Consider the following 15,029-nt stretch of genomic DNA (forward strand, 5'->3'; position numbering starts at 1 on the left):
AATCCTACTCAAACTCTGTATATTGACTCATCTATATATTTTCAATGAATCTCAACCATACCCATTGAAAAAAGTCCATTTTTGCTTAAATATTTAGAATCTTGTATATATATATTTTTTTTTGTGTTTCATCGCCTTATTTGTTACCTCATTCAAAAAATTTCTTTTCCGTCTAACATTTAATATTGCTAATCACACTTAAAAATATGGAAGGAAATCTTTGTGTATGATTTTTAGAGAAAGAACCATATTTCTTTCGGTTTTCAATTTTTATATATGTTTGATTAGTTTTGGCAAGTCTACGAGGGATGGTTAAAGATCCTAACTTAGGACTTTTTTGGGACATTTATGTAAGATTTCCAAAATTAATTCAATAGGACTCATAAACAAGTTTCCTACAAAATTAGGGCACGACGAAATAGCACACCAATTCACTGATTATTCCCAAATTTGGGGAAATTCCTTGAAGATGACGAGAATTTCTCTACGTTATTCTCTTAATGGTATTTCCTTTATCTCATCCTTCACTATTTCCTATTCTGCTATGGCAGTTACAACCAGATATTACTCTTCATATCATAGCAATACACCCACTTCCATAAATTGTAGTAGTAAAAAACATAGGGTTACTAACAAGTTCGAGAATATCAAATGTTTAGATGATGCTGTGAATCTCTTCAATCATATGGTCAGAACACAGCCTCTTCCCTCTGTTATCGACTTTTCGAAATTATTTAAGATTATGATAAATATGAAGCATTATTCTGTTGTTGTTTCTAATTTTGGAGAAATGCAGAAATTAGGTATCGCGATTGATAAAGTCATGTTGAGTATGGTGACTAACAGTTATTGCCTAATGCATCGTGTTGATTGTGGATTTTCAATGTTAGCCATTTACTCTAAGTGTGGGATTCCATTTGATGTTGTCACTTTAACCATCCTAATAAGGGGTCTCTTTGCTGAAAACAAGGTTAAAGATGCAGTTAACTTGTTTAAAAAGTTAGTGAGAGAGAATATTTGTGAGCCTAACGAAGTCATGTATGCAACTGTAATGAACGGGCTTAGTAAAAGGGGTCATATTGAGAAAACTTTTGGTTTGCTCCGGCTAATGGAAAAAGGGAGCACTAAGCCCACTACATGCATCTACAACATTGTTATAGATGCCCTTTGCAAAAATGGAAATCTGGATGTCGCTGTCGACCTTTTGAGCGAGATGAAACTGAAAGGCATTCCTCCGGACTTATTCACATATAATTCGTTGATTGATGGTTTCTCTAAGTTTAGTCAGTGGGAAAAGGTCAGGAATTTGTTCTTTGAAATGGTAAATCATAATATTTATCCGGATGTATTCACATTCAACACAGTTATAAATGGACTATGCATAGAAGGGAGGGTTAAAGATGCCGAAGAAGTAATGAGACAGATGATCGAAAAAGGTGTAGAGCCTAATGTGGTTACTTACAATGTGATAATGGATGGATATTGCTTGCGTGGTCAAATGGATAGATGTAGGAGAATCTTTGGTTCCATGAAAGATAAAAGCATTGAGCCGGACAATATTAGCTATGCAATATTAATAAGTGGATATTGTAAGAAAAGGAAATTGGATGAGGCCATGCATTTGTTTCTTGAAATTTCTCAAAAGGGATTTGAACCTGATATTTTTACCTGCAATACTATCTTGAAAGGTCTATTTGAAGTTGGAAGAATCGGGGCAGCGCAAAAGTTTTTTGATGAGATGCTATCTGCAAGGATAATACCTGGTCCAATCACTTATTGCATTTTGCTTGATGGTTATTTTAAGAATGGACTTGTTGACGAAGCTATGTTACTATTTCATAAGTTGGAAAGGAAGAGAGAAGATACTAATGTTGACCTCTATAATGCCGTCATTGATGGATTGTGCAAAAATAGAAAGTTCGACAAAGCTCATGATATTTTTAAGAATCTTTCTCTAATAGGTTTACATCCTGACATGATAACATACACTATAATGATTAATGGATTTTGTCTAGAAGGGTTGTTAGATGAAGCTAAAGGTCTGCTAAGAAAGATGGAGGAGAATGGCTGTTTGCCAAACAGTGTAACTTACAATGTTATTGTGCAAGGATTTCTCAGAAGTAATAAAATTAGTGAAATGAAGGCTTTCTTAAAGGAAATGAATGGAAAGAGCTTCTCATTCGACTCTACTACAGTAACTCTACTGGTAGACATTATAGCGGAGGATTCTTCTTTGCTTGACTTGATATCAGATTTTATCCCAGAAAACAAGAAGTTATTATCTATTTTGCTTGGTTAATTCAATTACATTAGTTATAGACTGAAAGTTTTTTTCTTTTTCTTTTCCTCTGGAAATAAAGTCGCGTGCATGCAATTGCAGAAACTGAAAATATGACAATTGGAGCATTACTTGAGCTTTCCAGGCAAACCTATTGAGGAGGTAAATTATTTTTTCTTGATAGATTATTAATAAGGTAAATTACTTCTTAGTTTTGATTGTGTTGTCGCTCGTTATCTTTGATAGTAGATATTATTGTATTCTTAACATGAGAAATAATGTATAATGTCCTTATGTTAACGTTTTCTATTCGTACTTTTTGAATTTGCTATATAGTGTATAAGTGTTGCTGTCCATGCTCAGCCTTTTACTTGGTGGCTTTTTATTTTTCTGCTTAAGTGCATGATACCTTTATTCTTTTTAACAGAAAGAGAATTTGTCCTCATATTGAGAATTTGTCCTCATATTGAATCAGTTATACTAATTATCTCCTTGGAAGGGTCTGGTTTATTGTAGGCTGCATCAAAGCTAGTGAGGCTGTTCTTATTTTCTTTTCCTTTTTTAGATTTAGACTCCAATCACTCTTCATTTCTATGAATTACTGTAATAATTACCAAGATATAGGCTGTTCTTGGATGTCTACACATACCCCAAAATATTGGTTATTAGAAGCTGTGGTTATGACACAATCACTTGACATACACCTCATGGTCATGTTGAGTGTAATAACATACCTTTTAAAGGATGCTGCAAAGGAACACCGTGGTTGTGGTTTCTAGCGGATGTATAACTAGTATCTGGGAGTGTTGTATATTTTTATGCTTTTGACACGTAAACCCCAGAACCTTCCCCTCCCCCCCTCCCCCCCTCCCCCGGACCAACTGTGGCTTTCCCGCTTGCTCCATTGGTGATTTGAACCCCAACCTAATGGTCGGATGTGGATTGGGTGTGATATGTTTTATGTTACTCAGGCAAAGATCTAGTGAGGCTGCGACATACCACAACAAAGTGTTTGACCGCTCTAATTACGCTGTAGTTCAACCACAATTTCAGTATGTAAGTAGCTGACCAAATGATTAGTTGATGCTATTAATTTGATAGTGACGATCCCGTAAGCGATATGTATGCCATTACATCACTTTTGGAATTTTTAGACTTTATCAAGAACAATCAAGATGGTCTTGTGGACCACCTGTCCTATAGGAATGCTGCTTTTTTTGCTTTGATGTTCAATACATAAATTTGTTACAGCTTGTGCTTAACCTAGAATATTAAGGTTGGGGAACTGTTTTGAGAACTTCGCTAAAAACAAAACTCATCTACTTGGGTTGGCTTTATTTGTATTCTTTTTCTTGATAAGGTGGTTGGCTTTATTTGTATGAGGCTGTTGTCGATCAAGTGATAAGTTGGTTGTCTTTATTTGTATGAGCCTGTTGTCAATTAAATGCTAGACTTTTCTCTACTTGAGGTGGCTTACTTGTATGCCGCAGTTTCTGCACTTGAGGCTATTGTTATTCTGCTTCCGTAACTTGTCTGTTTGGAAGGTACTTTGACGTTTATATCTTCATGTTCTTAATCTTTTGCATCAGGAGCGACAAAATTCATCTCAACTGAACGATGACCAAATGCACTGTGAGAAAGAAATGATCATGAGATTCTCAGCATGCGGGAAATGCCCTTCCTGTTAAATGGCTATCTCGCGAATTGAGGGCTGCAATAAGATGGTGTCCAATAACTGTGGACAATATTTCTGCTTATCGCTGTAATCAGGCGATTGATGGATATGAGCACTTCAGGTTGGTACAAGTTTCGAGTAGAATGGCTTCACGTATCGTATGTCCTCGGTCTGTGATCTTGATATTTCATTTGTATTCTTATTTGAGGAGCTTTTTCTCGTTAAAGGGACGGGAAATGTGAACTTTTTCTACCAGAAGCAATTCAGATGTGGGAAGATAATGAGCCAATTTCTCGGTCAGATTCAAGCTGAAGTCTCTTTCAGATTGTGGTCATCCATGCCCAAATATTGCCAAATGAATGCAAAGGTAAGATGAGTTCTCAATATTTTTTTCCTTAAAACCGCTGCATCACAACTGATATATTTTGAAGTTGAAATAATAATGAAGAATGAGTTATAAACACTGTTGGAGAAAAGGAAATGATGAGTGTCTGCATAATTGAGCTTTTTCTAGACACTGTAAAGTAAACCGTTGGCTTCAGAAACATCTCAAATGTATATAGGCTTTGAATGGGAGAAGTAGATAGCACTTGGACAAACATCATCACTGTATTTGGTTGTTTATTCATTCCTTTCCTGGTAAAATTGATCAAAGACAGAAGTAGTGTTGAGCAGCTCTCCTTGAGAAGCTACTTCTAGGTCTGTAGTTTTTCATATTTATGGATCAGTTTATAATAAATAATTAGCAAAAGTCGCACTGGTAGATTTAAGAAGCACTTCAGCTATTTTCAGATGATAAAATTTCATTGTCGAATGAGTAGATTATACATGGAGGTAGGGAGCAGAGTTTTCCAGGACCATACCTATTAGATCAGTAAGAAAGAAAATTGAGCCGGATTTTGGTAATTCACTATATAAAAGAGTGATGTTTTCTTTCATGAAGTGGCTTTCAAAGACATGGCACTTAATGTGTGTACAGATTTTCTTTTTGGAACATTTCACTCCTCATAGTTGTCTGGCCTATAAGGCTATAACTAGAGATGATTTTATTCGGAATTCTTTTAGCCTCACTTTTTCCTGAGTAGTATGATTGTCAAACTCATAGTTGTCGTATTTGATTATTCTGTAAGCACTGTTTTGCATTTTAATAACTAGTTTTACACGTGTTGTGTGCATGATTGGTTGCAAAAGTATATTAACCTAACTAATTTTAGTTTTTTTTTTCTTTTGAAATTTTGGGTTATTTCTCTGACCAATACCCATTCCAGTCGTTGTATCAATTGTAAAATACTCAAAAGTTGCCTTTTCTTTCATATACTTTTTTTTTTGCTGTCGTCCACTAATTTTAAATTGCAGATAGAGCTATTCTCTTCAAACTGTAGACGGAGCTTTCAAAGAGACTAGCTTTTACAAAAAAAATTCTTTTGATAAAGGACTAGCTTTTACATTTTATTTATAAAATTGGGTTTCACAATGCCATTGAAACGATATTAGGAAGATTTTTTTCCCAACTGGGAGCTCATAAAACTAGCATACGAACTTTTTGGATCTACTAGCTAGAGTTGTCAAAAGCGAAAAGCGCACAAACACGCCAGAGTTGTCAAAAGCGAAAAGCACAAACGCGCCAAAGTCTGTTGGAGCTTTAAGTGCAATAAAAGCATGGGCTTTAGCGAAAAAGTGCCAATGAAGAAAAATAAAAAATAAAAAATAGAAATGGATGCAAGAAAATATAACTATAAACACAAACAATAATTAATTGGACAAAAGAATGAAAAACTATAATTAAGCTTTTAGGGGTCGTTTGGTAGGGTGTATAAGAATAGTGCGGATTAAGGTGTATTAGTAATGCAAGCATTAGTTATGCAGATGTTATTTCTTATCTACTGTTTGGTGTGGTGTATTAAAATTATAATGCATTACATAATTTTTAAGAAAAATAGTTAGTTTACAAAAATGCCCTCCGTATTCTCTAGCTTTAAGGGACTTTAAGGATAATATTGTCTTTAACCATACTAATGCATGCATTAATAGTCTTGGTATTACTAATGCCAAATACATAGGATAATACCAAGTATGATATATAACTAATACAAGTATTAGTAGGTTGAAAATTTGTACCAAACAAGGTATTAGTAATGCATAGAGCTAATGCTTGAATTTTTTTTTTTTTTTTGGTAATACCTCCTACCAAACGACCCCTTAGTATGTTGTTGTGTACTTAAAAGACAGAATCCATCAGTGAAGGTGCACAAGCCTTAGCACCTTAACACCTACACTAAAGCGCAAATTACACAAGGCGAAGCTCACACCAAGCTTCAGTGCTTAAGTGCCCTTTAAGCGAGCCTATAACAACACTACAACTAGCTTAATAGAAATTCTTGCATATATGTAAGCAATTTTGGTTCCTTCTATTGAGTTTATGTAAGAACTCATAATCTTATTCGCTTCAGCTTTTCCTTTTATTCACAGGAACCTTCGCCTCATCTACTTTTGTAGTTTACAATCTTCTTTTCCAGTCTTTGAACAGATCTATTCTCTTCATTTTCCCTCTTTCTGTTTTTTATTGTAACCAAGTTGTACCCCTTTTTCCTTGTCGTCGTCACAGGTTGGCAATAACAATCACATATTCTGCTGGGCATGCCAGAATTATTAGTTACCTTTTTAGAAAGATGCTCGCTTTGAGCCGAGGGTCTATCATATACCTGCACAAGGTAAGATTAACGTTGTATACTCACTACCTTTCCCAGACCCCACTTGTGGGATTACATTGAGTATGTTTTTATTGTTGTTGTACCTTTGTAGAAAGATGGAAACAACACACTGCCGAATAGTTGGAAAGAACGTTTCAATTTAAGGGGATCTCTTCCTGAAATTTTTTTTGTTCTTGTTCATTGAAGTCCATATTCCTCATACGTTCTTATGCCAAAATTGATGTTTAGGATCCTAGCTTGTCGCCCGACGACATGTTTCCTCGTGTGATATATGCCATTTTCAAAGCAATTGTAAGTACAAATTGTAGCATTCATCGGGTTTTGTGTAAGTGAGTTCATCCAAAAACTGAGGCAGACTGCCATCTTTGACAATAGGAACGATGCCGGCACAAGCAGATGTTTTAACCACTGTTTTTTCTTTCTTTCCAAAGGTAAAAGAGTGCTGAGAGTACTTATATGGCTGAGTTTTAAAAATAAAATTTTACTCGCATCGAGTGTTTATATCAAATCAATAAATGTAATTTATATATGATTAAGCGACATGCCTTTTTATTTTGAATCGTTGATTCTTGCAGTTAATTATTTAGTTATGCATGAATATCCGTTGCGAATAAGTATTTATCACCAGAGTTGGAGTCAGGATATCAACTCAAAGGGTTCTTGATTATGAACAACGACATCAAGTCATTATTGACTAAATCCTAAATTTAATATTTATATATATATTTAATAAATTTCTTAATATAAAATACATTGTTTAAGTAAAAACAACTGCGTTTGGACGAACCCATAGCGCGACTTCTGCCCCGCCCCGCTTATCATGTTTTAAAGCATATTTCTACACATAAACTTAGAGAGGAAATGAATTGCTTAAAATAACAAATATACATCAGGGCATGTTGTCACCTTCTCGTTTTACTGTTTTATATCAATGCAAATATACATCAAGGTACATGTCAAAGGATGGCATGAGTTTTATCATTTTTTTCCCTTCATATGGCTGTCAAAATTCCTGCTTGTTGTTGGTAATATGCCTGTGTTACTATTGTCTTTTCACAAGGTAGGAGTAAGGCTGCGTACACACTACCCTCCCAGACTCCATTTGTGGGATTGCAATGGGTTTGTTGTTGCTGGGACCGAATCTCTTGTGGGATTGCAATGGGTTTGTTGTTGCTGGGACCGAATCTCATCCATTTTTTTTTTGAAAACGTGGACTTGTATCATAACACATATATCTATTTATTGGAATATAGTATAACATGTGATTTTCACCGAACATAAAGGAAAAAACTCTTATGCTTGTTTATGGCTGTCAAAATTGGCTTTATAGTAATTTAACCAATTCAGAGAGGGAGTGGTTTATTTGAATTAGAATACTAGCTTACGATGATATTTTCGATTGTAAAACAAATTTCATTTGCTTTAAACTTTATCTGTACTTGTGTAGTACATGTTTCAATTAGAAAGTATTACTATAAGTTGAATAGTTTACATTTTCTACCATTATTTCGGGCAAACAAAATGAGTAATTCATACAAGCAAGATTCAATAATATCCTGAAAATCGATTTAGTTATTTCAAATTTGATATATTTCATGTTAATTTTCTTTAAAATGGCCCTTCAATTGAGATAACTATATCCTGATTATTATACATCGGGTTATATATTTTGGTTGCTTTAATAAGTACAGTTTTTTTTTTATAATGTGTGATATAAATTAAATTAAGATTTGATAAAGTTCTAATATACAACAAAGGTGTTAGTGGAAACAAATCTTCACTAAAGGTATAGTCAAAAGACATTTTATATAAGGATTAGTTACACCCTATTGCAAAGGTTGATACCTTATTTATTTTAAATAAATACTCTTTTAAAAAATTATATTCCATAGTTACCTTTTAATTTTTTATAGCCAAATATCTATTTATAGTCACCTCCAACCCTTAAGCCATAAAATAAGCTTTGTATTATTTTTATCTCTTCACTCAAATTTCTCCTATCTCCTCAAATTTCTCGTATCCCCTGCCCCATATCTATTCTCCCTCCCTCTCTCTCTCTCTCTCTCTCTCCCATCTTCCACCTTTATCTTACTACCAAAACTCTCCAGCAAAGCATCAGAATTAGAGTTTTCCGGCGAAGACTTTTGGGCTGCCGAGCAATCATCCGACATTGAAATTTTCTCCGGCGTAACAACAGCAATCGGAGGTAACAGTGACGGCGAGCAAGGACTGGATACTGATGCTGCTTCAACCTCACCGCCGCTGCGAACTACTTGTGCCCACAGTGCTTGTAAACTCCATCGAGACAGTGGACTGCTGACGGTGCTCCGACGGCTTCAATAGTAAAGAATATTCTTTTTGAAGCGCACGTGAGGGTATTATAGTAACAGGAACAGTGGCGTTTCGAGTCAGAATCACGGCCCTCTCGACGAGACGACATTAGGTTTGTTCTTGAACAAAGACGACTGAGTTTGGAGCTGAGCAACTTGAATTTTCTGTTAATATATTTCAATGTATCTCGCTGTATTTCCTTGTATTCATTGTCTTTCTTTTTTCTATTGTATTTCAATGTGTTGCCCTGTATTCCATGTATTTCATTGTATTCACTGTCTCGTTGTATTTCATGGATGTATTCATATATTTTTTTAATTAATATAATTTATGTATTCAGATGTATATATGTATTCAAATTGCTCTATTTTTTTTGTATTTATCGGCTGGTAAAAATATTCAGCATATTTTCTCCGAAGATTGCTATATTTTTGGGGTGTTTTTCGGTTGTGAATCTTTTTTATAACTGGAAATACAAATTTTGTGTGTTATAATTGAGTTTGTTGAGTTATATTAGGAGTCTATTATGTTAATTGATTCACTTTCCGTTTAAAAACAGCTGAATAAATCATGAATTGCACTATTTACGTTACTGTATTCACAAATACATATCTTGAATACAGTCGAATGCAACAATCCGTCTAGGTGTAATCCCCTGTTTCACGCCGTGAATACAGTCGAATACAAAAATCTATTGAGCTGTAACCCCATGTTTCACGCCTAGAAATGCTACTGTATTCATGAATACAATAGCTTATATACATCGAATACACTCTAAAAAACCGGAAAACATAGCTACAGGAACTAATATAGTAAATGATATCTAACTAGCTAATAACCACTAAACAATAGTGGTTTATGAAAATTTCTCTTTATATAATTATATTGCAAAACCAATGCTTTTAAGACGATGAAAATATCACTGTTCCACTACCTTTTTATGAATATGTGTGTGACTTATAAAAATATTGTTAGGGATATTGTAGATATGCCCTAGATCCAATATCATATTTGATGATTTGAATATATTTTTGTGAACGTTATTTGATATAAAATATATATATATATATATATATATATATATATATATATATATATGTATATATAGGCATTTGATATTCTTTTATCATTGTTATTAATTGCTTGATTAATTTGATAAGGTCCTTGATTAATTTTGAGACTTGACATTGTGATGGAGATCATGATAATGAGAGTAAAGTTTCTTATAATTTAATCTTAATTTGTTCTTGATCGTAGGATTATTAATTTGGACATTAGTAATCCGGTTAGATCAATATTTATGTGATCGTCTTTATGAGATAAAGATTAGTTGATCTCATTAACTAAATTACATAGATAGATGATGCATACAGAGATATGATCACTGAACCGACTCATTGGATAATTCCTAATGGTTAGAATTACCATAAACTGTCAATAGGATATTCTCTTGAAGAATGTGATGTAAAAGTTTCCTTTGACCTGAGATCGTCATAGTAATTGACAAGTTATTTATTGTGCTTTGATACCAGACACCTATGGCCCTAGGGCGATAGTTGAAAGGATATTGGGTATGATTAAATGCTTGTAGAATTAGTGATTGATCAAGATGGAATCTGTCAACTCTTGGTAATTAGTTTAAGCTCCATGTTGTCATGAATTATAAATGACCAAATTTAGACCTTGGCCAGGGCAATTGAATGAAAGAAGACATGAGTTTCTTAGGTCATTCAATGGTCGATTATATTTGACATGAACACATAGTTGGTCAATTTGACAGTTGAATCATATCCTAGGGTGATCCAGAGTTATAAGGACAGAAGGAATTACTACATTATTCTTCTACGGGTTCTTGAGAGTAAATTGTATACTTCATGCTATCCGGTCGTTAAGGAGTGTTGCTAGACGCCAACCTTGATTAGTATAATGATGTGATCAATTTACTACCGGTTTAGTATTGAACCTATGGGGTCGCACACTAACGAGTGTTCTGATCTTTGCTAAAGGATTAATTAACTTATTATTTGATAATTAAATTAAGGAATTTAATTAGTCAAATAGAGTTATTAGTCCAATTGAAATATTATTATATTCTTTGCTAGCACTGAGGATATAATTAATATTGTGAACTAATTGAAGTTTTCTTTTTGGAATAGAAAATTAAATTATATCTATTGGTTGAAATATATATTCGATATATATGTGGTATTCATAATTAATATTTAATTTATATAAGGAATGTATACAAATATTAATTCCTTATAACGTAGAATCCAATTTAGAATTGAATTGGAAAAGTTCCGAGTCTGCATCTTCAACCCATTTAGAATGGGATTAAGGAAATTTTATGTTTGGACTTTATGGAAAGTCCTTTGAATCTTGACAGTAACGTAGCCCTTTGAGAACGGGACTACAAATTTTTCATACAAAATTTCGTAGGGTTTATTTTTGGAATAATCTTTTAACCTAATTAAATAATTACCTCAACCAAATAGGAAAAGGGTTTATAGGTGATGCTATATAAAGGGTGATGGAAGAAAATTTGCCACATTAATTCTTGAGAAGAAAAACACCTTGTGAAAGTGAGAGTGCAATACAAAGCCAAGAGAGAAAATACAATTTCAATAAAAGTGTTTCTTGTTCTTCTAATTTGAGTTGAGATTTTTCAGAAAAATTTCAGCACAAGTTTTTCGTTCAATTTGTTCACGGGTTTCATTGATCAAAGAGTTGATAGCAAGGATTCGGTCTCGATGTGGATACACATAGAGTCTTCGTACTATCGAAGAATTTTTGAAAGGAGACTCTCTTCACCAGGTACGTCTTAGATCTAATCTTTGACATGTAAATAAATTTTAAACACGAAAAGGTCTATCTAGGATTGTTGTCTTCCGCTGCGTGTTACGAACACCTATACGCAATCCTTCAGTGGTATCAGAGCCGGGTTTATTGTGTCTAAAATTTATTTACGGAATATTTTAATATTATATTTGAGGAGTTCAAACCATAATACATGTGTCTTGTGCAATAGTCAAATCGTTTGAATGTTGATATTATTTTATTGTGGATAAGATATGTATTCATGTAACTATTGAGATAGCTCATATCTTGAAATTAAAATTTTGTATTAGATACGACGGGAATCTATAATAGGTTACATGATTCTATTATTGTTTTTATTTGTTATTAGTTCATGAGATATTAATTAATAATGATATTCTGGCATGAATTACTTTTTTGTGATATATGTGATATATAGATTAAACATGTTAGAAGAATGTTGAATTTTGTTTTTATGTCACATGCTTGTTCGTTACATAATTTTGAATTATTTATTACATGCGATGTAAATTAATTTAGGACTAAGCATGTAGACAACTTGAACTAAATTCACATACTATAAAAGATTTGATCTTCATGTTATTAAAAACTGTTTTAGTAACAATTCCCTCTTACTAAAAATTTGAGTTCTTAAATAATAAAATATAAGATATTTTATTATAGAGCTATCCATCAAGGTAAATAATTTTACTTATTTCTTGTTTATAAGGAGTGGCCTGACTACCAGGAGACTTATAGTTCGAGAATATGTTAAAATTATTTATTGCATTAGATGTATGGATTGAAAGAATTATTCAATTTTTTTACTAGACGCCTGGACTACCCGGGGAGTATAAAATTTATTAAGTTCTTTGCTATCATGATGGTTGAACTCAACTATGCCAATAGGATCGACCAGACTACCAGGGGACTATTTGACATAGAGCTATTTAAGGAAATTGTATGAGATACAATTGGTAAGAGTACCTACCTTTAAAATATATGTGAGAAACGACTTGACTTCCAAGGGGCTCATACATATTGTTAAAAGATTCCTTTACTCCACTAACAGAAATAAAGATTTCATAAACTATGATGAGGGTAAATAGTTTAAAATAATTAGTGGAAATATCATTTAGATAAAAGTCCATGTCTTTATGATATATGCAAATATGTTCTTATATCATTGCCTTTTCTTTTCTATATTTTAGATTTCTCAATATGTTTGTTATATTACTGCTGATAATAGGTGAATTAGACTATAATTGTACCCTAAAAAAACCACATTTTTGTATAGCTTTGTAGTAAAAAGTGATAACCAAATGCTCTGATTAGTGTTTTCATGCTTTGCAGGCTATATCCAACGAAAGAAGTCGATGGAGCAAGTTTGGGATCAATTACAGAGAAAAGGAGGCCAATCAAACGATGCCCACGAAATGCACCTAGTAAAGAGACAAAAGCAGAGCTGAACTTGGCCTGCCGCGGTCAGACCGTAACCGCGGTAGGACCGCGGCAGAGCAGAGCTGCAGATTTAGAGGACCTCTTTGGCCGCGGTCCTGGAGTAACCGCGGTGGGACCGCGGCAGAACGCGGAAAAGCCAGGGACTAAAGTGTCAAGTCGGGAAAACTTGGTGTAAAACCCTTATAAAAAGTAGGAATTCGGCCATGTTAGGTCAGATTTGTTTTAGAGAGTACCTTGGGAAGAGAAAAAAGTGTGAGAGATCACCCAAAACATCATTATTCTTATTCTCTTTTATTTCTCTTGTAATTTTCAGTTATGAATTTTCTAGTAGTTTATTCCTCCATTGTTATGAGTAGCTAAATACCTTAATCTAAAGTTTTGGTGGAACCCGTTGCGGATGACTTGGTTGTTTTATTAATATAGTTGGATTTGGTTGTTAATCTCTATTTGTTCATCTATGTTTTGATTGTGGTTAGTTGAAAGGGCTCTCAACTATTCGTTCTTATTTATATGTATCTACTTGAGAGAGAGTGCATATTTATGTGATTGTATGAACAACATCACTCCCGGAGTATAGACGAGAGTCATAACCGATGGTTTAGAGGTGGGATTAGAGATAACGATACCTCGGGTGCAATCTAAATGAACTGTATTGTGAATCTAGCTAGCGTAGCTTGAGAGAGCGCGTCTAGTAAATTATCATAATTACTTGAGAAAGATTTATGATAGCTGGAGCGTTCATGATTGATAGAGACAACTGAATCATAGTTATAAGACATATACAACTAAGGAAATTACCAATGGGGGAAACCATTGCCTTAGACCTTATTCCAATTGTTTACACATCAAGTTTAGTTAATTTTCAGCTGTTGATTACTTTCAGTCTTTAGTTGCTATAAAAATCAACCATTGTGAATCAAAAAGTTTGGGGAAACAGATTGTGTGAATTTAGTAAATCTGACAATAGTAATTGATAGGCTAATTCTTTGTGGTTCGACTCTGGGCATAAATACTCAGATTATATTTGCAACGCCCACGTAGTCTTTTGTGAGACTCAGTTGAGCGTGATCAAATTTTGGCGCCGTTGCCGGGGAATTAACGGTGTTATCAATTACAATTGAAAGAAGTACAAAAATTCTAAGTGTAGTCAGTTTTCTCTATACCCAATCTTTTCATTGAAATTCTAACGTATGAAATCTTGTGGAAAGCAGGTGTATGCCTAGAAGTTCCTCGAGGACTAGAGAACTGCTAGAAGGACTTTCAGACCCTGAGAAAACATTCAGGGCATTGAACCGTGCTAACAAGAAGCTCCAACAATCACATCAGTCACACTAGCTCGAATTTAACATGGGTGACGCAGAAAACAACATTGGAAACGTTTGGGATCTGCCGGCAAACCCCAATGTAAGAGTAGTTGCACCCCTTGTGCCCGAAGCTGCACTTTATGACTGGGCACAGCCCACAGCTGATAACTTGGCCACTGCCATAGTTGTGCCTGCAATTCAAGCGGAGACCTTCCAGATAACCAACAACATGCTGCATCTACTGTAGAATAAAGGATTGTTCTCCGGATCACACATTGAAGACCCTCAGCAGCACCTGAAGAATTTTCTGTCAATTTGTCTGACCAAAAGGCAGCCAAATGTGACCCCGGAAGCTATCAAGTCGCTACTGTTCCCATTCTTTGTGACCGGGGAAGCTTAGACTTGGTTAAATTCGCTCCCTATCAATTCCATTGCCACCTGGGAGGAATTAG

General features: G+C 34.3%; 1 protein-coding gene across 6 annotated transcripts; it reads left to right on the forward strand.

Moving 5' to 3' along the window:
• Positions 1-378: 378 nt before the first annotated feature.
• LOC109216986 (putative pentatricopeptide repeat-containing protein At1g12700, mitochondrial) lies at positions 379-7,246 on the forward strand. 6 transcript variants are annotated; one of them, XM_019381205.1, is made up of 5 exons: positions 379-2,440; positions 3,868-4,074; positions 4,181-4,320; positions 6,559-6,664; positions 6,756-7,246. In XM_019381205.1, exon 1 carries the CDS (start codon positions 470-472, stop codon positions 2,297-2,299), a length of 1,830 nt encoding a protein of 609 aa, XP_019236750.1. In that variant the 5' UTR covers positions 379-469; the 3' UTR covers positions 2,300-2,440; positions 3,868-4,074; positions 4,181-4,320; positions 6,559-6,664; positions 6,756-7,246. The 6 variants fall into 6 exon arrangements, with proteins under 6 accessions (XP_019236750.1, XP_019236753.1, XP_019236754.1 ...); XM_019381208.1 differs by having other exon boundaries at positions 379-2,274; positions 2,381-2,440; positions 6,559-6,838; XM_019381209.1 differs by having other exon boundaries at positions 379-2,206; positions 2,381-2,440; positions 6,559-6,838.
• The last annotated feature ends 7,783 nt before the right edge of the window (positions 7,247-15,029 follow it).

Source organism: Nicotiana attenuata, unplaced genomic scaffold (genome assembly GCF_001879085.1).
Source record: "Nicotiana attenuata strain UT unplaced genomic scaffold, NIATTr2, whole genome shotgun sequence".
Taxonomy (NCBI): Eukaryota; Viridiplantae; Streptophyta; class Magnoliopsida; order Solanales; family Solanaceae; genus Nicotiana; species Nicotiana attenuata.

What these genes read in the sequence shown, in the direction of transcription:
- LOC109216986 (XM_019381205.1), top strand. Translation starts at nt 470, where the DNA reads ATGACGAGAATTTCTCTACGTTATTCTCTTAATGGTATTTCCTTTATC.